Genomic DNA, 14,497 nt, shown 5'->3' with positions numbered 1-14,497 from the left:
CTGCTTCTCTCCATCCCGTCCGTAGCAGGGCAAGACACTTCTCAGGATTGCTCCCATCCAGCCATCTGCATTAGCCGTTCCTAATCCCTCCTGTCCCTCTGGCTGAGGAGGGGTTAGAACCTCCCCAGCTTTGGGCCGTCCAGGATGGAGTGTGCCTCTGTTAATCAAATCCACGTTCCTCCTGGATTTTTTTTACCAAGTAACGGTTTTTTATTTGGCCGGGCCATAGTCGTTCATGCAGTCAGAAGCTCGGCTCTTGCCTTACGCAGTTCTCTAAGGGTTGTGTCTACGCTAGGGGAATCTAAGGAAAAACGACCACCAGTGGGGGCAGTCGGGTAGGCAGGGCAGGGCCGGACGTCCCTGGGGCCTTGTCTACGATTGGGCTCCCACCAGAGCACATGAGCCCTGGCGGTGCCTGGTGTGGGCAAACTCCTCGAATGCCGCACTGGCGCGCTGACCAGGGAGCAGGGCACAGTGGTGCATTGGCAATGAGCACTGCAGACGGGGCTGGGACAGACACCCTTAAATGCACAGCGCTCTCGGTCTCCTCTTTTATTTCCTGCCTTGCATCCTTTATTTTCTGGCCCCTCTGCAGCTGTCAGGAACGCGCCGTTGGCTTCTGTTGCTGGAGATGGCTCCTTGCTAGTTTGCAGCACCTCCCTTCTCAGTGGCTCTTTCTTGCCTAAAAGGATCCTAGCCGGATGTCTCCAGCCTGCAGGCCAGGGGCGTCCCTGCTGAGTAACGGTTTGCCCTGCCGGTGGATTCCACCTAAGGAACGCTTCTCTCTTCTCACAGGCTCCATCCAGTAGGGTGCAAAGGCCTTCGGTGTCGACAGGACAGGTCGCTGGCACCTGGCAGCACGGGCGAGCAGAGGCGAGCCAGCTGGGAACATAAAAGCTGTCCATGCCGACTGTGTATGAAGCTGGGAAGCAGGTGAGCTGGAGATCTGACCGGTTGGGGGGCAGGAGAGGAAATCACCGTCGTAAAGGAAAATCCCGGGGCTAACTGGCCAGGGGAGAGCCTTAAGGAAATCCCAGTGAGCCACTAAGCAGGCAGTTCCTGCATTTGCCCTGTGACCACCCACGGCTTGGCGTTCCGCACAGCCAGCCTCCTGCCCGGGCTTTGCATTCTGGGGGCAGAAAGCGCCCATGCCCTCCCCCCATCGTGGAGGTGTTTCTCCTCCAGCCCAGCTGCTGACTGCCCAGGTTGCACGGGTGTCTGGTGGTTACATGGTGATTACACCTAAATGTCCATCCTTCTGGCCGGAGGGTGTCTGAGCGACGCGGCGCTGCTGGCAGCCAGCGCTAAGCATGGGTGGGGAATCTGGGCTCCGGGGAGTGGGCCGGAGCAGGGAGGGGGTCTTAAGGCCAGGCCAGCTCATTTACCCTCTCCGTGCTGTTCCCTTCCAGTACACGGCACCTGAGTCCACAGAGAGACCCCTTTCGATGTCCCGGCATGAGACCTCTCCGACAACCGTGCAACCGGCCGTCAACCACCGCCCCAGTGCCTGCTGCTTCTGCTGGTGCTGCTGTTGCAGCTGCTTGTGGTACGTCCTGCGTGCTGCTCGGTGCCAGAGGTGCTCAGGAAGCGCCTCCCTCCTCCCCCCTCCCGCTGCTACTGATACGCCCGTGTCTCAGGTTGTGTCGCCGCTTGGGTGCCCTGGTGCACCATGTTCCAGAATCTCCTCCGCCGACCCTGTGTTGCTCCAACGCCTGGTGTGTTGCTCAGGCCCCTTCGGTTTCCGTTGGCGCCGGGGGGGGTGACGTTAGCAGAGACGCAGAGGGCCCTAGCATGAATCGGGTTGACTTTGTTTTATACTTGGATTGTAAGCTCTTTGGCGCAGAGACCGTCTGTTCGTCTGTGTCTGGACAGCCCCTAACGCAATGCGCTCCTGTCCCCTGACACTACGCCCAAGGCAGCGGAGCAATGAACCACGGCACCAAACTCCCCTGCAGCCCTTTGGGAGAGATGCCTGCAGGCTCCTCCTGCTGGAGTCACCCCTCCCAAAATGCGGAGCTGCCTTTTCTTCATCTCCCGCCAGGCTGAAGCATCCAGGACGTTTGTGTACTTGCACTTGGTTTATAGTTGAAGGCTAACTGGGGCGTTGTTTAAACGCTGACTGTAAACACCATTTTGAGCAGATGGCCCGGGGTTTGAGCTGCGGGTTGTTCCGAGCCCCGTGGGACGCACCGTGCGTGCGTGCGGGCGTCTTTTACTCTCCTCCATGCAAAAGAGTTGTGGCTTTTTGTCCTGCGGTTCTGAACGTAGTAAATGGACGAAAGGACCGAGTGTTCTGACAGGAATAGAATGTAAAGCAACCTGCAGTCGGGAGAACCCTTGATGCAGGATTCTCTTTTGTTAATTGCTCTTTGGAAACTTGTGCAATCCGCAACTGGCTGTGTTGCCCCTACCAGACTGCACGGAATGGAGAAGTGTGGGTAACACTTTTGGGGCAAAACCTAGGGCCCATTTCAGGGGGGGGCACAAACCCCATGCAGCTGGTAGACCCTCAGTCCCCCAGATCTGGGGCTGATAATCTATTTCAAATGGACCTAAAATAGTCCCCAAACTTCTCCTTATTCAAGAGGAAGCCCCTGCCTGTCTAGTGCCAGCACAGATTCGTGAGCTGGTGTGTTTGCTTCTCTTGTGCCAGTCGTGCTAAATGCCCGTGCCTGGATTTCTGTGCCCAGCAGATGGTGAGTCGGGTTGTCTGGTGATTCCCCTGTGTCTGCACCCAACCTGCTCCGGATTAGGAAGCCCAACGCAGGTTAATGGATTTTTATTTTATTTAGCCAGGTCCAGGGGGAAAAAGTAATTCTGCCTGGTTAGAATCTCTGTCACTTTTGCACTGGGAACTGTTTAAAAGCCCGTAAACACAGCCGTAAGAGCAGCTGCCCACAGCTGCTGCATAGTTCAGTGGTACCGCGGCCCTGCCCCTTGTTTTCAGTGTCAAACAGCATTTGCACGCCGAACATCAGGCACAGACTTTGGCCGTCTCCCAAGGAGGCAGTAGATGATGGTGGGGCGCAGGAAACCATTCTGGTGAGGTGGATGCAAGGCTTGTTCTGTGCACTGTATTTGCGGGAGGAGGGAACAAATGAGGGGGGGTCTGCAGTGTTGCAGAGGAATCTGATGCTGGGTAAGAGGCAGTGGCAATGTCGCTGCTGCTGTGCAGTTGTTACCTTCTGCTGGAAATCCCTGCTCGGCCCCTGCCCGCAGTGTGTACTTACACACGCAAGCTGAGAATGAACACACACAGACACACACACGAGTTTTCCAGAAGATGGGTAACCATGCTGAGAAAGCACAAACTCGCTACACGGACCCTCTCTCCTGATCCCCTGGTGGCACCCTGTGGTTTTTGGCCTTGTTGATTCGTACAACTAATATATTTTTTCTGCCATAAACTTCCCAGTTGAAAATAGCAACAGCCCAGCCACAGAAGCTTTCTGCCACGGCCTTTTCAGACCTTGCAAGCTAGCCAGGATTGGGCTGTGACCGTGTTTAAGGAACATGTAGTAACTGCGGGAGATGGTATCGGTGACTCTGTAGGCGGCACTCATCCTGCTGACTCAGTACCAAGGCAGTGTTTCTGCACCGCACTGGAAGCGCCGTGCTGTTGTTCGGGTGAGACCCCGTGGCATTGTCTCTAAAAGGCAGGGGATTCATGGTCAGAGTCCACTTCGGCGGATCCCATTTTGCTGCTTTGAATTATCCCCGTGCTTTTGGCTTCGCCCCCTATCCTAAACTGCAGCAGGGTTTTGCCTGAGTGCTGCTACCCACCGGCCATGCTCCACCCCCGAAGTGGCTGCATTTCCGAAGTAGGAAGCGTGGCCCTTGACTAACTTCCCCGAGGGGTGGTGAGAATTGACGGATGGTTGTGAAGCCCTCGGCAGTCCTCCGATGGGACGAGCGCTTTGAAGCACACGCCGTTTCTCACGTATCAATTTAAAAAAACAAAACGAAACCCCCCAACCCAGAACGACGTAAGTGGGGAGCGAACCTCTGCCACGCCGAGCGGTGAATGTGATGGGGGCGGAGGGAACACCGCGCTGCAGAACGTACGGGCCCGGGCGGTCCGCGGGAGAGCAGGCGGCTGTAAACCGGCGAACAGCCACCCCCATGGCAGTGCCAACGCTGTCTCAGTGTCTCTCTAGAGAGGGGTTTGAGGAAGTGAGAGGTTGCCCGCTCGTTTTCTCGGCCCCACCCTGCTGTGCAGACTTCGCCTCGCAGAGGAAGAAGTTTGTGTGTTAATCTGCTAAGAGCAGAGAAGGGACAATGTCGCAAACAGGAAGTGCTGCTCCTGTTGCGGTTTTCGACTAATGTGAAATTCAAGAGGCCCGAGGGAAGTTGCCTGCCCTGTGTGCTGCTTTCCTATTGCACAGCACCCTTCCTGGCGAGAGCAGAGAGACCAGCCTTTCAAAATAAATCTAAACCCTGGGGGGGCAACACCTCCCAGGGGAGCGAGGCCGTGTTCAGGGCCACGTCCGCAGCATGGACTCCACAGGCCATCGCTTGGCAGGCAAAGACTGGCTTGCCAATTCCCAGCCGGTGGAACTTGGAGAGCGTAGGTCCGAGCAATACCGAGCGCTTTGCATCAGTAGATCTCGTGTCTGTAGCTTTAAGCATCTCTTGATGTGGTTGTTGCCGGGGCGGGGCTCCCAAGGCATCCAAATTTGAGACTTATTCAATGTATGGTGGGGATGTTAATTGTCCGATGGAGAAGTAAAAGGATGTATTGGTTAAAGGTCAGAACCAGGGAGTCGGGTGTCCAGGCGTCAGTCCTAGCGCAACCACCAGCTTCCTGTGTGAGCTAGGGCGAACCATATAGCATTAGTGCCTCAGTTTCTCCATCTGTAAAATGGAGATGATAATCCTGAACTAATGCCCAGGGAGTTTTAAGAGTTAATTCACCAGTGCTAGCTGCCCTCCTTAGGGGCGGGGGGGGGGGGGCTATGGACGTGCAAAGCCTTACCATGAAATCTGCACAAGAAGCTCCTTTTTTATTAGGCAACCTCCTGGTTTCCAAGGCCGTTCCAAAGGCTCCCCCGGGGCAGACGGAGACGCAATTCTGCTCCGGTATCGTTGGCCCAGCTCATCTCGGGGTGATTTTTGCCAGCCCTGTGAACCTTGTCCTGTCCTAGGAAGCTGTTGCCTTTCGTACCAGCTGGAAGGGCTAAGAGAAGATGTGCTGTCTCCTGACACTATCCTGACCCCATCCGTGGAGGGCAGCCATGACTTCTCAGCACCAGATCGAGGGAGTAGGGCTTTGGGGGCCGTAGGTACTGCCATGCCTTTCATCGTACCCCCTTTCTCACTCAGACCGTGTAGCAATTTGGCTGACTCCAGTGAGAATTTGGGGGTGATGAGAAAGCATAAAATCCAGGCTGGGTTTTCCCTGCTGCGGCTGTCAGACGCCGACGCAGGCGTTTACGTCTCTCTCTGACTCTGTCTAGGGTTATTATGCCCTCGCCCATCACCGTGGGCTGGCTGTCTCCATGTGTTTATTAAAGAGGAGGCCGCGCTTGCTGCAGTCGGAGGAAACCCCGCTCTCCGCGTGCCTGGGGCTTCCAGGGACTAGATTAATCTGAAATCACATTACCGCAAAGTGGTCCCTCCAAACTGGCTCTCTTTGCCTTAGCCACTGACTTCGGAGCCTGGAAACGGCACCCACAGGCTGCTCAGCTCACTTCAGGGTGCTGGGCATTCCTCTTTTATTTATGACTGTAGTGTAAATGGTTACGGCGGGGTTCCTGGCTCCTCTGCTGTTTTGGTCTGAGGCACCAGTGACCTCTCCTGGCTGGTTCTGGGAATTGTCATTTTGTATTTTCCATCTGCTAGTGGGAGACAATCAAACTTTTGATCGTCAGGTGGAGAAGAGCAGTGGGTAACTCGAAAGCCTGTAAAGATGTTCCCTCGCCCACCTTGTCTCTCACATCCTGGGACTGACACGGCTACAACAACACTGCATGCTTCTGTCCAGGCACTTATCCCCTTCTGCCTGGCCAGCTGAACTGCGAAATCCGTGCTGCTGTTTCATCTGCTTCCTGTATCCCCCAGGCTTGGATTTTAGAGCCGGATCCGGGCTGGGGAGACAGTGTGGTCTAATAGCTCAGGCACTGCGTCATCCAGGGCAGGTCTCTCTGCCCCAGTGTCTGTCCCGTCTGCTCAGGTTGCGAGCTCTCCGGGGCAGGGCCCATCTCTTGCTGCGTGTGTGCGCGGCGCCTCGCAGAATGGGGCCCTGATTTTGGTGCTGTGATATTCATAATAACCATAGGAGCCAGGCATCTCAGGCATCTGTTTCTCAGTCCAAAACAGCCCAGGAGACACAGTGGTGTCAGTGCGTGACTTAGAAGCAAAGAGGATTGCCCCTCAGCCCAGTAAGGGCGCTTTTAAAAAAAAAAAATACCCTCCAGAAGTGTTCCCATTTGTTGAGCTGCCGGGCTCGTGGCGGGCAGAGAGCAAAGTCATCGCGGGCAGTTGACAGGGGACAGTGGCAGGGCCTGGCTTTGCCCCATTGCGGCAGTCTTGCATAGCACTGGGGAGAACGGTGTTAGGAATGAACCTGACCAGTAGTTGGAGCTGCAGCAATGGGTGTTTCTGTGTTTGAGGGGAGGTGTCAGAGACCGACACGGCTCTGCCCAGGGAAATGGAGACCTGCTGCAGCCCTTGTTATCATCCGACTACAGCCACCTGTGCCTGGCTGGAAGCGGGGAACGTGCACTCGTCTTTCTCCACTGGAGACCATCGTGCAATCCCTGGGAGGTGCACACTGAGGAAGTGGTTTTGAAGGCTCCCTTCTAGACCCTGCTACGGCGCACAGCCGCCAGAAACAGGATTCGCAGGCGCTCCTCTGGAGTCCCACCCCTGGGCCCAGAATAGCATACACGGCAGGACCGGAGCAGCCGGCATAGCTGCTGTGGGAGTTCCCCACGCTGCCTTTGCTCCAGGCTGTGCTCTCTTCCACGTCGCATTAAACTCACGCAAAGTCTACAATCGAAAAGAACTCCAGTTGTGCCTGTGGTTTCACATGAGGGCCTAAATCCCCCCCAATCTGTGTCGCTGCCCATCTACGATCTGCTTCCCCGGGTGGAGTTTTAACGTAAGGGAGAGTCACTTGAAAACAGATGCTATTCCAGCCCCGGTTTGCCTCTGCTATCACGGTTCTCCAGCCTAGTTAGCTGCCTACGTTGGTGTTGCAAAACAGGGGACCCCAGAAAGCAGGAATGCATCTTGAGTTAGCCTGGCCCAGTGGAACCTCAGAGCAGCCCAAGAATAAAGACTTTGCTTAAAAACACACAGCATTCAATGCCAGCGTAGAGCAGCTGGAGAAATCCAAATAGACCAGTGGCTCCAGTTTCACCCCGGATCCAGGCCGCAAGAGAGGCAGGAGCAGCGTAGGGCTCTGGTGCAGTGGGGGAGCTGGGTGAGGAAGCAGCTTGGGACAAGGCAGGGCCCCGTGGAGGAACGCGCCGCTGAGGAGGGCTCCGGATGTGGAACGAAGCGAGAGGCGATCTCAGCAGCCAGAACTACTTGGGGCTGTGAGATGCAGAAATGGCGGGTGTGCAAATACACCTGTTGGCATGAAATGGCCTTTTTCCTTGGGGCTTTGTTGAACAGCAAATGCTCAGGGTGGTTGGTAGGTAAACTGTTTCTGGGCTACTCAAGGTGGACCCCAAGGATCTGAGCATTCTTTAAAGCCAGGTAGGAACCGGCCCAGAATGTGAACTAACGAAGGGCGGCAGCACCTGTGCAAAAGCTCTCCCGAGCGCACGAGAGACCGGGTCAGTTGCAGCAGGCTCCAGCAGTGAGCAGGCATTCCGGATCGTTTTTAAAGCCAGCCGGAGCATTGCGGGCTGGGGTGGACAGACCCCAGGTGCACACGGTAGATCTGTGCGGGGGGCCCGGCTGGCATCAAGCCTTTGCTCTCGAGTTCCGTCGTGGAAAGGTGGAGCGGTGGCTTGCCGTGTTGCTCACTACCTTTCCGTCTCCTTGTCAGGAACGAAGATCGGGAGCGAGCGTGGCGGGCGTCCCGAGACACCAAACTGGAGACCATCCCAAACTGTGAAGCGTGGTGAGTGGCTCTGACGCTTACGCGAACACTTTCCTTCTACCTAAACGGCTCGTGGGCCGGCAACTGCCCGTGACCATTGGCCTGGCTGTCAGATAGACCCTTCTGCTGTTTAGCCAATCTGCTGGGCAGCAAGCTGTGTCTTGGCTCCTGACTCTCCCCGTCCCCAGACGCATCGCACGCCCTGCCTTCTCACTGACACGCGCACAGACCCCTGCGTTCACGCTGATCTGTACCAGTGCCTGCCCACGTGCATAGCAGTTAGGAGTGGGAACAGTGAGCCAGGACTGCCGGGTCCTGTTCCCTGCCCGGCCACTGACTGGCAACTTTCTCCTTGGTCACACACAGCTTCTCCTTTCTGTGCCTCGGTTTCCTCCAAATGGGGATGGCATAACACGTCCCTAACTGGTGACGGTGCCCATGAGACTCACGTCATTCCCCGCTGAGATTGTTTAAATGCCGGGCTGGGGGTCGTGCCGCACGCAGCGTGTGGAAAATATTCTTTCACCCCCTGCCAGTGGGGCCCTCCCCACTTTCACTGTGTGCCGTCTCTTGCACTGGCTGGGCTTTGGCTTCTTTGTTCCCCCTTTGCTTTTTTTTTAAGCTTTCTTCTTGCCCCTATGCACTCAGTCCAGCCTGCAGAGGCTGCTGGCTGGAATGGACTGAGCCGTCCCGTGGCAAGGCGTGATCTCGGTGCTTTACAACGCACCCCTGCTGCTGCTGCTCATCCCCCTTCAACAGGAGAAACTGAGGCACAGAGAGAGGCTAAGTGGCCTGCCAGGGATTGCTGCCAGTGGCCATAAGCCAAGTGGTTGGCACAGGCAGGAATTGGACTCATTCCTCCTGGCTCCCAGCCCTGAGCTTCAACCACTAGGTGATGCTTCCTCTCCTACAAAAGATCAAGCCAACATGAGCCCTGTTATAATCAGAGGGGGGAGGAGAGGTTATAAGGGTTAAGGTACCAGCGTACCCAGGCCCTGACTGTGCCCTTTCTGCACTAGATTGGCACGCTCACGGCCCCTGAGTTTCCCACACTGAAACGGACAGCGAAACGTAGCCAGCAGCGATCTAAATATACCTCAGGCCATAAGGTCACGGAATGCCAGCGGCTCTGCTGCTGTGGGAGCCATTGCCATATAAGGATTTTATAATTAGTCGAGGGACTGCTCCGTTCCGTTGGCTCCGTTTGTCTCTGCAGCCCCAGCGGGTGGGTGAGGCACGGATTTGCTGCCCTGTCTCTGTATTTTACTCCTCCCCAGGCCAGAAAACAGCCCTGTCTCGAGGGGCAAGCATCCTTCTGCAGCATGTTTTGGCTGTGGAGTTTGCATGAACTCCGGTGCTCCCTCCCGGCTGTGTACGAGGGCCTTGCTTTATTCAGTCTAACTCCGGCCGGGCCAGTAGATCGCATTGCTGCTGCTGGAATGAACAGTGTCTCCATGAGACAGCTCCCGGAGACAGTCTAATGACTTGAATTAATAACAGCTGAAATCTGGGAGCTAAAACTAGAATTCGCTGAATGTGCGTCTGCCCAGTGTGCTCCGGTGCTGGGTGTGTACAGCACCAAGCACAGGTCCTGGCCCGTGACTGAGGATCCGAGGGGCTCCTGCAGCAGAAATGATAGTAATAAAAATCAAATAAATTCCTGCCAAATGGCTTTCTCCTGCATCCCTTGAGAAGGCGGCGAGGAACACTTGGTGATATCTTAGGCCCTCTTCTGTTCTCTGGCTCTGAGGCTTTGATTGTCTCCGGGTATCAAAAACAAATTCCTAAGCACACCACCATAAAGGCTAGCCAACGCGATGGGGGGCAGAACAGAGGGTTACTACACAGCAGAAGGAGTGCTGCGGTTACAGCTCAAACAAGCTGGGCTGGCAGTGACACACTGGTAGGGGAGTCATTCCAAAGATTTCCATCTCGCAGCCCGAAAAGGAAACAAATAATCAATGTCGCTTTCGTGTTTAAACTCACGTTCTGCAGAAGCGGCTCTGATTTTTTTTTTCAGTGCTTGCAGAATAGAGTAGCGCTCGGGGCCAGGAGATCAGATGTGCTCTCTTCAAAATCCTTGTGTTGCAGCAGTAAACAAGGGTGGGTTTTTTTGTGGCTGTTCTTTTGTTCCCTTTGTGATGGCTTTCTGCAGTGCTGGGAAGTTGCTGCCCTGCAGTGTAATGTTGTGTATCAAACTGTGAAATTCAGCTGAGACCAAGAACAGCCTCTCGACTGGTCAAATGGACGCCTAAAAAAAATCCTGGTGGGAACATTTCAGAAAAACTCCTAACGGTGCAACTAGTATTAATAGTACGTGATAGCACTGCCAGGAAGGGTTAGACCCATAAAGACCCAGATCGTAAAAAGGATTTCTGTAGGAGCCTAACTACCATTGAAATCAGTGGAAGTTGGGAGCCTGAATGGCTTTGAGGACCTGGGCCAGAGCGTTTTACTCAGTCATAACCTTTCTTTTCCTCAGTGCTTCGCTTGTCAGTAGATCCCAGAATGCCAGGCAGATTTAAGAGCTGGAGAACTAAATACATGGGAAATGGCGACAATTGCAGGGCAGTTCCTGAATGCTACAGTGCAGGTGCATTTGGAAGAGAGAGAGGTTGAGGGAGAGAGACACGCAGGTTTTCTATTGGAGCAGGTGCTTGATTGTATGCAGGGGTGGAGGAGGCAGATGGGTCACAGAGGGAGAGTTTCTTAACTCTATCTGGCCTCTCCCGGCCTGCCGTGTCTGCGTACGGGAGGGTGTTGGCCAGGAGTGGGCAGGGGGCTCAGACTCACAATAATCCTCTGTTTTGTTTCCTCCTCTTTCTTTCTTGTGACTCCCCTTTTGTTTTGTTGCTGCCGGGGCCCGACCAGCATCAAGCCGACGCCCGACGAAGTGCAGGGCTGGGCCCAGTCCTTCGACAAGTTGATGAAGAACCCAGCGGGCAGGAATGTGTTCCGGGAATTCTTACGGACTGAGTACAGCGAGGAAAACATGCTCTTTTGGTTAGCATGTGAGGAACTCAAAAATGAGTGCAACAAGCACACCATTGATGAGAAGGCCAGGATGATCTACGAGGACTACATCTCCATCCTCTCGCCCAAGGAGGTACTGGGCCCCCTCCCCGCACGCTGGCAGGGGAGCCAGCCAGCCCCTGTGCTCTTATAAATGCCATGGCCTTCAGGCTGCTCGGCGGCCATGCTCCCTCTGGGGTGGGCTTCCCTGTCAATGCAGTGAGGGAAAGTGAGTCTGCGTGCTCACGTAGTTCAGCCGTGGCTGGCCTCACTAGGGCAAAGGTGCTGATGGGCCCAAAACAAAAAAAAAAAAGGGGGGGGGGACTGGTTCCCCATTTGCGCTTCCGAACAGAACCACCTCAGCCATCGCTGAAGTAGTGTCCCCTGCTGAAATCCGCTCAGGAGCCGTCCTCACGTACAGACTGGAGCCTCCGTCGGTCGCCAAAACAGGGACTAATCTGACAGAAAGGCAATGCATTCCAGAGGATAGGAATTGTTTGATATCCTCCCTCCCTGCGTAGGCTCAAGGTGGCGATGCACAGAAAAGGGTAAGGGGGGGTCACTATCTGGCTAGGAGTACCCACTTCGGAACCAGTATTTGGGCGTGGGCTCTCCATTCTGGCAGACAAAGGTATAGCGCGAGCCAGTGGCTGGAAGTTGAAGCGAGACGGATTCAGACTGGAAATACGGTGTACATTTTTAACAGTGAGAGCAATTAGCCACGGAAAGGATTGACCCAGGGTCGTGGTGGATCCTCCATCACCGGCAACTTTTAAATCAAGATGAATGCCTGCAGGGAGCTTTGACTTCAGGGGGAGTTGCAGGCTTTTACCCCCCGTGAAAACGGGGCCTCTTACTTCGCGGCCTAAATGTGGACGGAGCCCAGCAGGCGCGTGCTTAGGCGTCTGTAGGATCAGGCCCTCCGCGGTGTGCTGAGCGCTAACGGGAGCCTGGGTTCAAAGCGCTGATCCAACGGGAGGTGTCCACGTTCAGTCAGTTGCTAGTAGATCTCGTCACTTGCTTGGCGCAGAATTATAACCTAGCAGAATTACGTCCCCCACGCCCTTAGTCCCAGCAGCATTTGGATGTAGCGCTGTTGTCACTAGGGCCAGGTAGCCTGGCCAGTCCACGCCTTGTGCTTCTGGGCATTAGGCTCCTGCCCCTAATATTCTCTGCAGGCCAAGGCTGGGCTGACCCAGGGCGTGGCCTGTCGTCTTCAGTCCCCCCCCAGGATTTGCTCTTGGTGTTTTGGTTTGTGAAGGTCCAGGCCCACGAGACATTCATGACCCCACCTCCCCAGCTAAGCCACGTCTCCTGTGCATAGCGGGGATGGGGCAATTCTAGCCTTTGGTCTGTGGGTCGGGGATGCATAAAGCCAGAGAGAGACCTGCATGGTGAAAGGACAGATCCCTGCTACGCCTGACGTGGTGTCCTCAGATACAGGGGCTGCCGCCCCGCAAAGCAGAAGACACGTATCTAGGGGGCATAGCTAACGTGCCCAGAGACGATATGGAATGTGCTGCTCCTGTGTCCGGCATTAGAGGATCTTCCGGTAGAGAGAGAGATGCTGGGAGACGGGGGCGCGTTGCTGGTTTAAACCTCAAGAGGGCATGAGAAAGCCACAGACTCGCCTCCTCCCCTCAGGAGCTGCAAGGGAATTGGCCCACCCCTCTAAGAGGGATTGTAGGGCTGCCCGAGGGTTTTGGGGTATCTCTGCCCTGCTTCCCCCCAGCTGGTTTTCCAGAGGCCTGTGGGCTCCTTGGGTCGGCGCGCAGCTGTTCCCAGAGCCCCATGCTACAGCCCAGAGCCAGAGGGGCAGGAATCGTCCTGTTATCGGCCCCTGCGCGCTCATTGCCTTCATCCAGTGCTAGTCACTTAGGGTATGTCCGTTCTAACCCGGAGCCTCCTGCCCTCAGGTGCCTAGATCCCGGGCTCCACGCGGAGCCAGAACGTCTGCACCGCAGTTAAACAGGCCCGGAGCTCGAAGCCCTGAGCCTGAGGCAGCGGGCGCAGGCCAGCCACGGGCTTTGAATTGCAGTGTAGACAGATCCAGAGGCACAGTTTTAGAGCCAGTAACTCTGCCGGCCACGGGGAAAGGCCCCACCTCTGGGGAGAGCAGGGCTTTTCCCAGAGCGCTCTCCCGGCAGGCAGAGGAGCCAGGCCTGGAGGATGCAGCCACGGGCCCAGCTCCCCTGGACCCATCCGTTTGGCCACCCGCCCTGTACTTCACCCTCCCGTCTCCATGGTCACAGGCCGAGGGGTCAGAACCAGCCCTGGCCTGGGGGGCCGCTGCCATCAGCCGGGTTATCCCAGGGCTCCAGCCAGCCCCTGAGCACGTTGATCCCGCATCTCGCCCTCCCCTTCGGCCAGGGGATGGGAGGCTGTTCTGAAAACCCCACAGCCTCCTCCTGGTGCCCATCGCAAGCCCGGGCCGGGTTTGTCCCGGCCCGGTGCAGGGGAGTCTGGCAGACGGTGGGAGCTGGGGCTGGGCCTCGCTGCTCCTTCGCTCCCCTAACGGGCTCGTCTCCCCCTCAGGTGAGCCTGGACTCCCGGGTGCGCGAAGTCATCAACCGGAAGATGCAGGAGCCCTCGTCGCACACCTTCGACGACGCCCAGCTACAGATCTACACCCTCATGCACAGAGACTCCTACCCCCGCTTCCTGAACTCTGCCATATACAAAGCGCTGCTGCAGAGCGTCTCGCGGTCCTCCTCAGAGTCCTAAGCGCCTGTCGGCCCCGGGGCAGCGCCACGAACACTTCTTTTTGTACACCGGGGTCGGGGGGGCGAGCCCCGAGCTCCCGCTCTGTCTGGGGCTGACGGGGAGGCCTCTGGGACAGTGGGGGCCGAAGCTCCCCCTCTTCTCCTGCCCCCTCACCATCCACCTCCACTTTTTAGCTTTAGCAACGAACGTCAGCCCGGTTCCCCGGCCACTGGAAAGCACTGTCCCCCTCAGTCCCCCACCAGCTCCCCCACCTCCACCCTTGCCACCTGTGGGCACTGCCATGTGGGACCGGGCCGGCACTGCCGTATGGGACCGGGACCGGGCCGCCGCTGCCGTATGGGACCGGGGCCGGGCCGCCGCTGCCGTATGGGACCGGGGCCGGGCCGCCGCTGCCGTATGGGACCGGGGCCGGGCCGCCGCTGCCGTGTGATCTCAAACTCAGGCCTCGCTCTTACTACTGAATCCCTGTCGTCGTCTGGAGCAAGTGGGGGGGGGGGAAGCTGGACTTTGCTCCCCTTCCCCTTTCGAAGAGGTTACTTTATCCCCTTCTCGGCCGTGCCCGGGCTCACTGCCAGGGCCTGTCTCTCTGAGTCTCCCAGCAGTTTTTTTTTTTTTTTTTTTACCATTTTTATTTTAAATATTTTTTGTTGGGGTTACAGGGGGGGGGGGGAGGCGGATTTTACGAAGTGTGCCTGTGTGAACATAGCC

At 56.4% G+C, this 14,497-nt stretch overlaps 1 protein-coding gene across 1 annotated transcript; it reads left to right on the top strand.

The window, feature by feature from the left end:
- Positions 1–825: 825 nt before the first annotated feature.
- On the top strand, positions 826–14,182 carry RGS19 (regulator of G protein signaling 19). The gene is made up of 5 exons (XM_067554081.1): positions 826–933; positions 1,410–1,546; positions 8,000–8,074; positions 10,925–11,159; positions 13,601–14,182. The coding sequence occupies exons 1-5, from the start codon at positions 904–906 to the stop codon at positions 13,787–13,789; spliced, it is 666 nt and encodes a 221-aa protein (XP_067410182.1). The 5' UTR covers positions 826–903; the 3' UTR covers positions 13,790–14,182.
- The last annotated feature ends 315 nt before the right edge of the window (positions 14,183–14,497 follow it).

Source organism: Emydura macquarii, unplaced genomic scaffold (genome assembly GCF_026122565.2).
Source record: "Emydura macquarii macquarii isolate MOO-44397 ecotype Brisbane River unplaced genomic scaffold, CSIRO-AGI_Emac_v2 contig_1483, whole genome shotgun sequence".
Lineage (NCBI taxonomy): Eukaryota > Metazoa > Chordata > Testudines > Chelidae > Emydura > Emydura macquarii.
The sequence above is the reverse complement of the archived record's forward strand: the minus strand, read 5'-3'. Positions and strand labels throughout refer to the sequence as shown.

Coding starts and splice junctions, on each gene's coding strand:
- RGS19 (XM_067554081.1), top strand. CDS start 904: ATGCCGACTGTGTATGAAGCTGGGAAGCAG. Junction 1,547..7,999: donor TGCTGTTGCAGCTGCTTGTG/GTACGTCCTGCG, acceptor TCTCCTTGTCAG/GAACGAAGATCGGGAGCGAG. Junction 8,075..10,924: donor ATCCCAAACTGTGAAGCGTG/GTGAGTGGCTCT, acceptor GGGCCCGACCAG/CATCAAGCCGACGCCCGACG.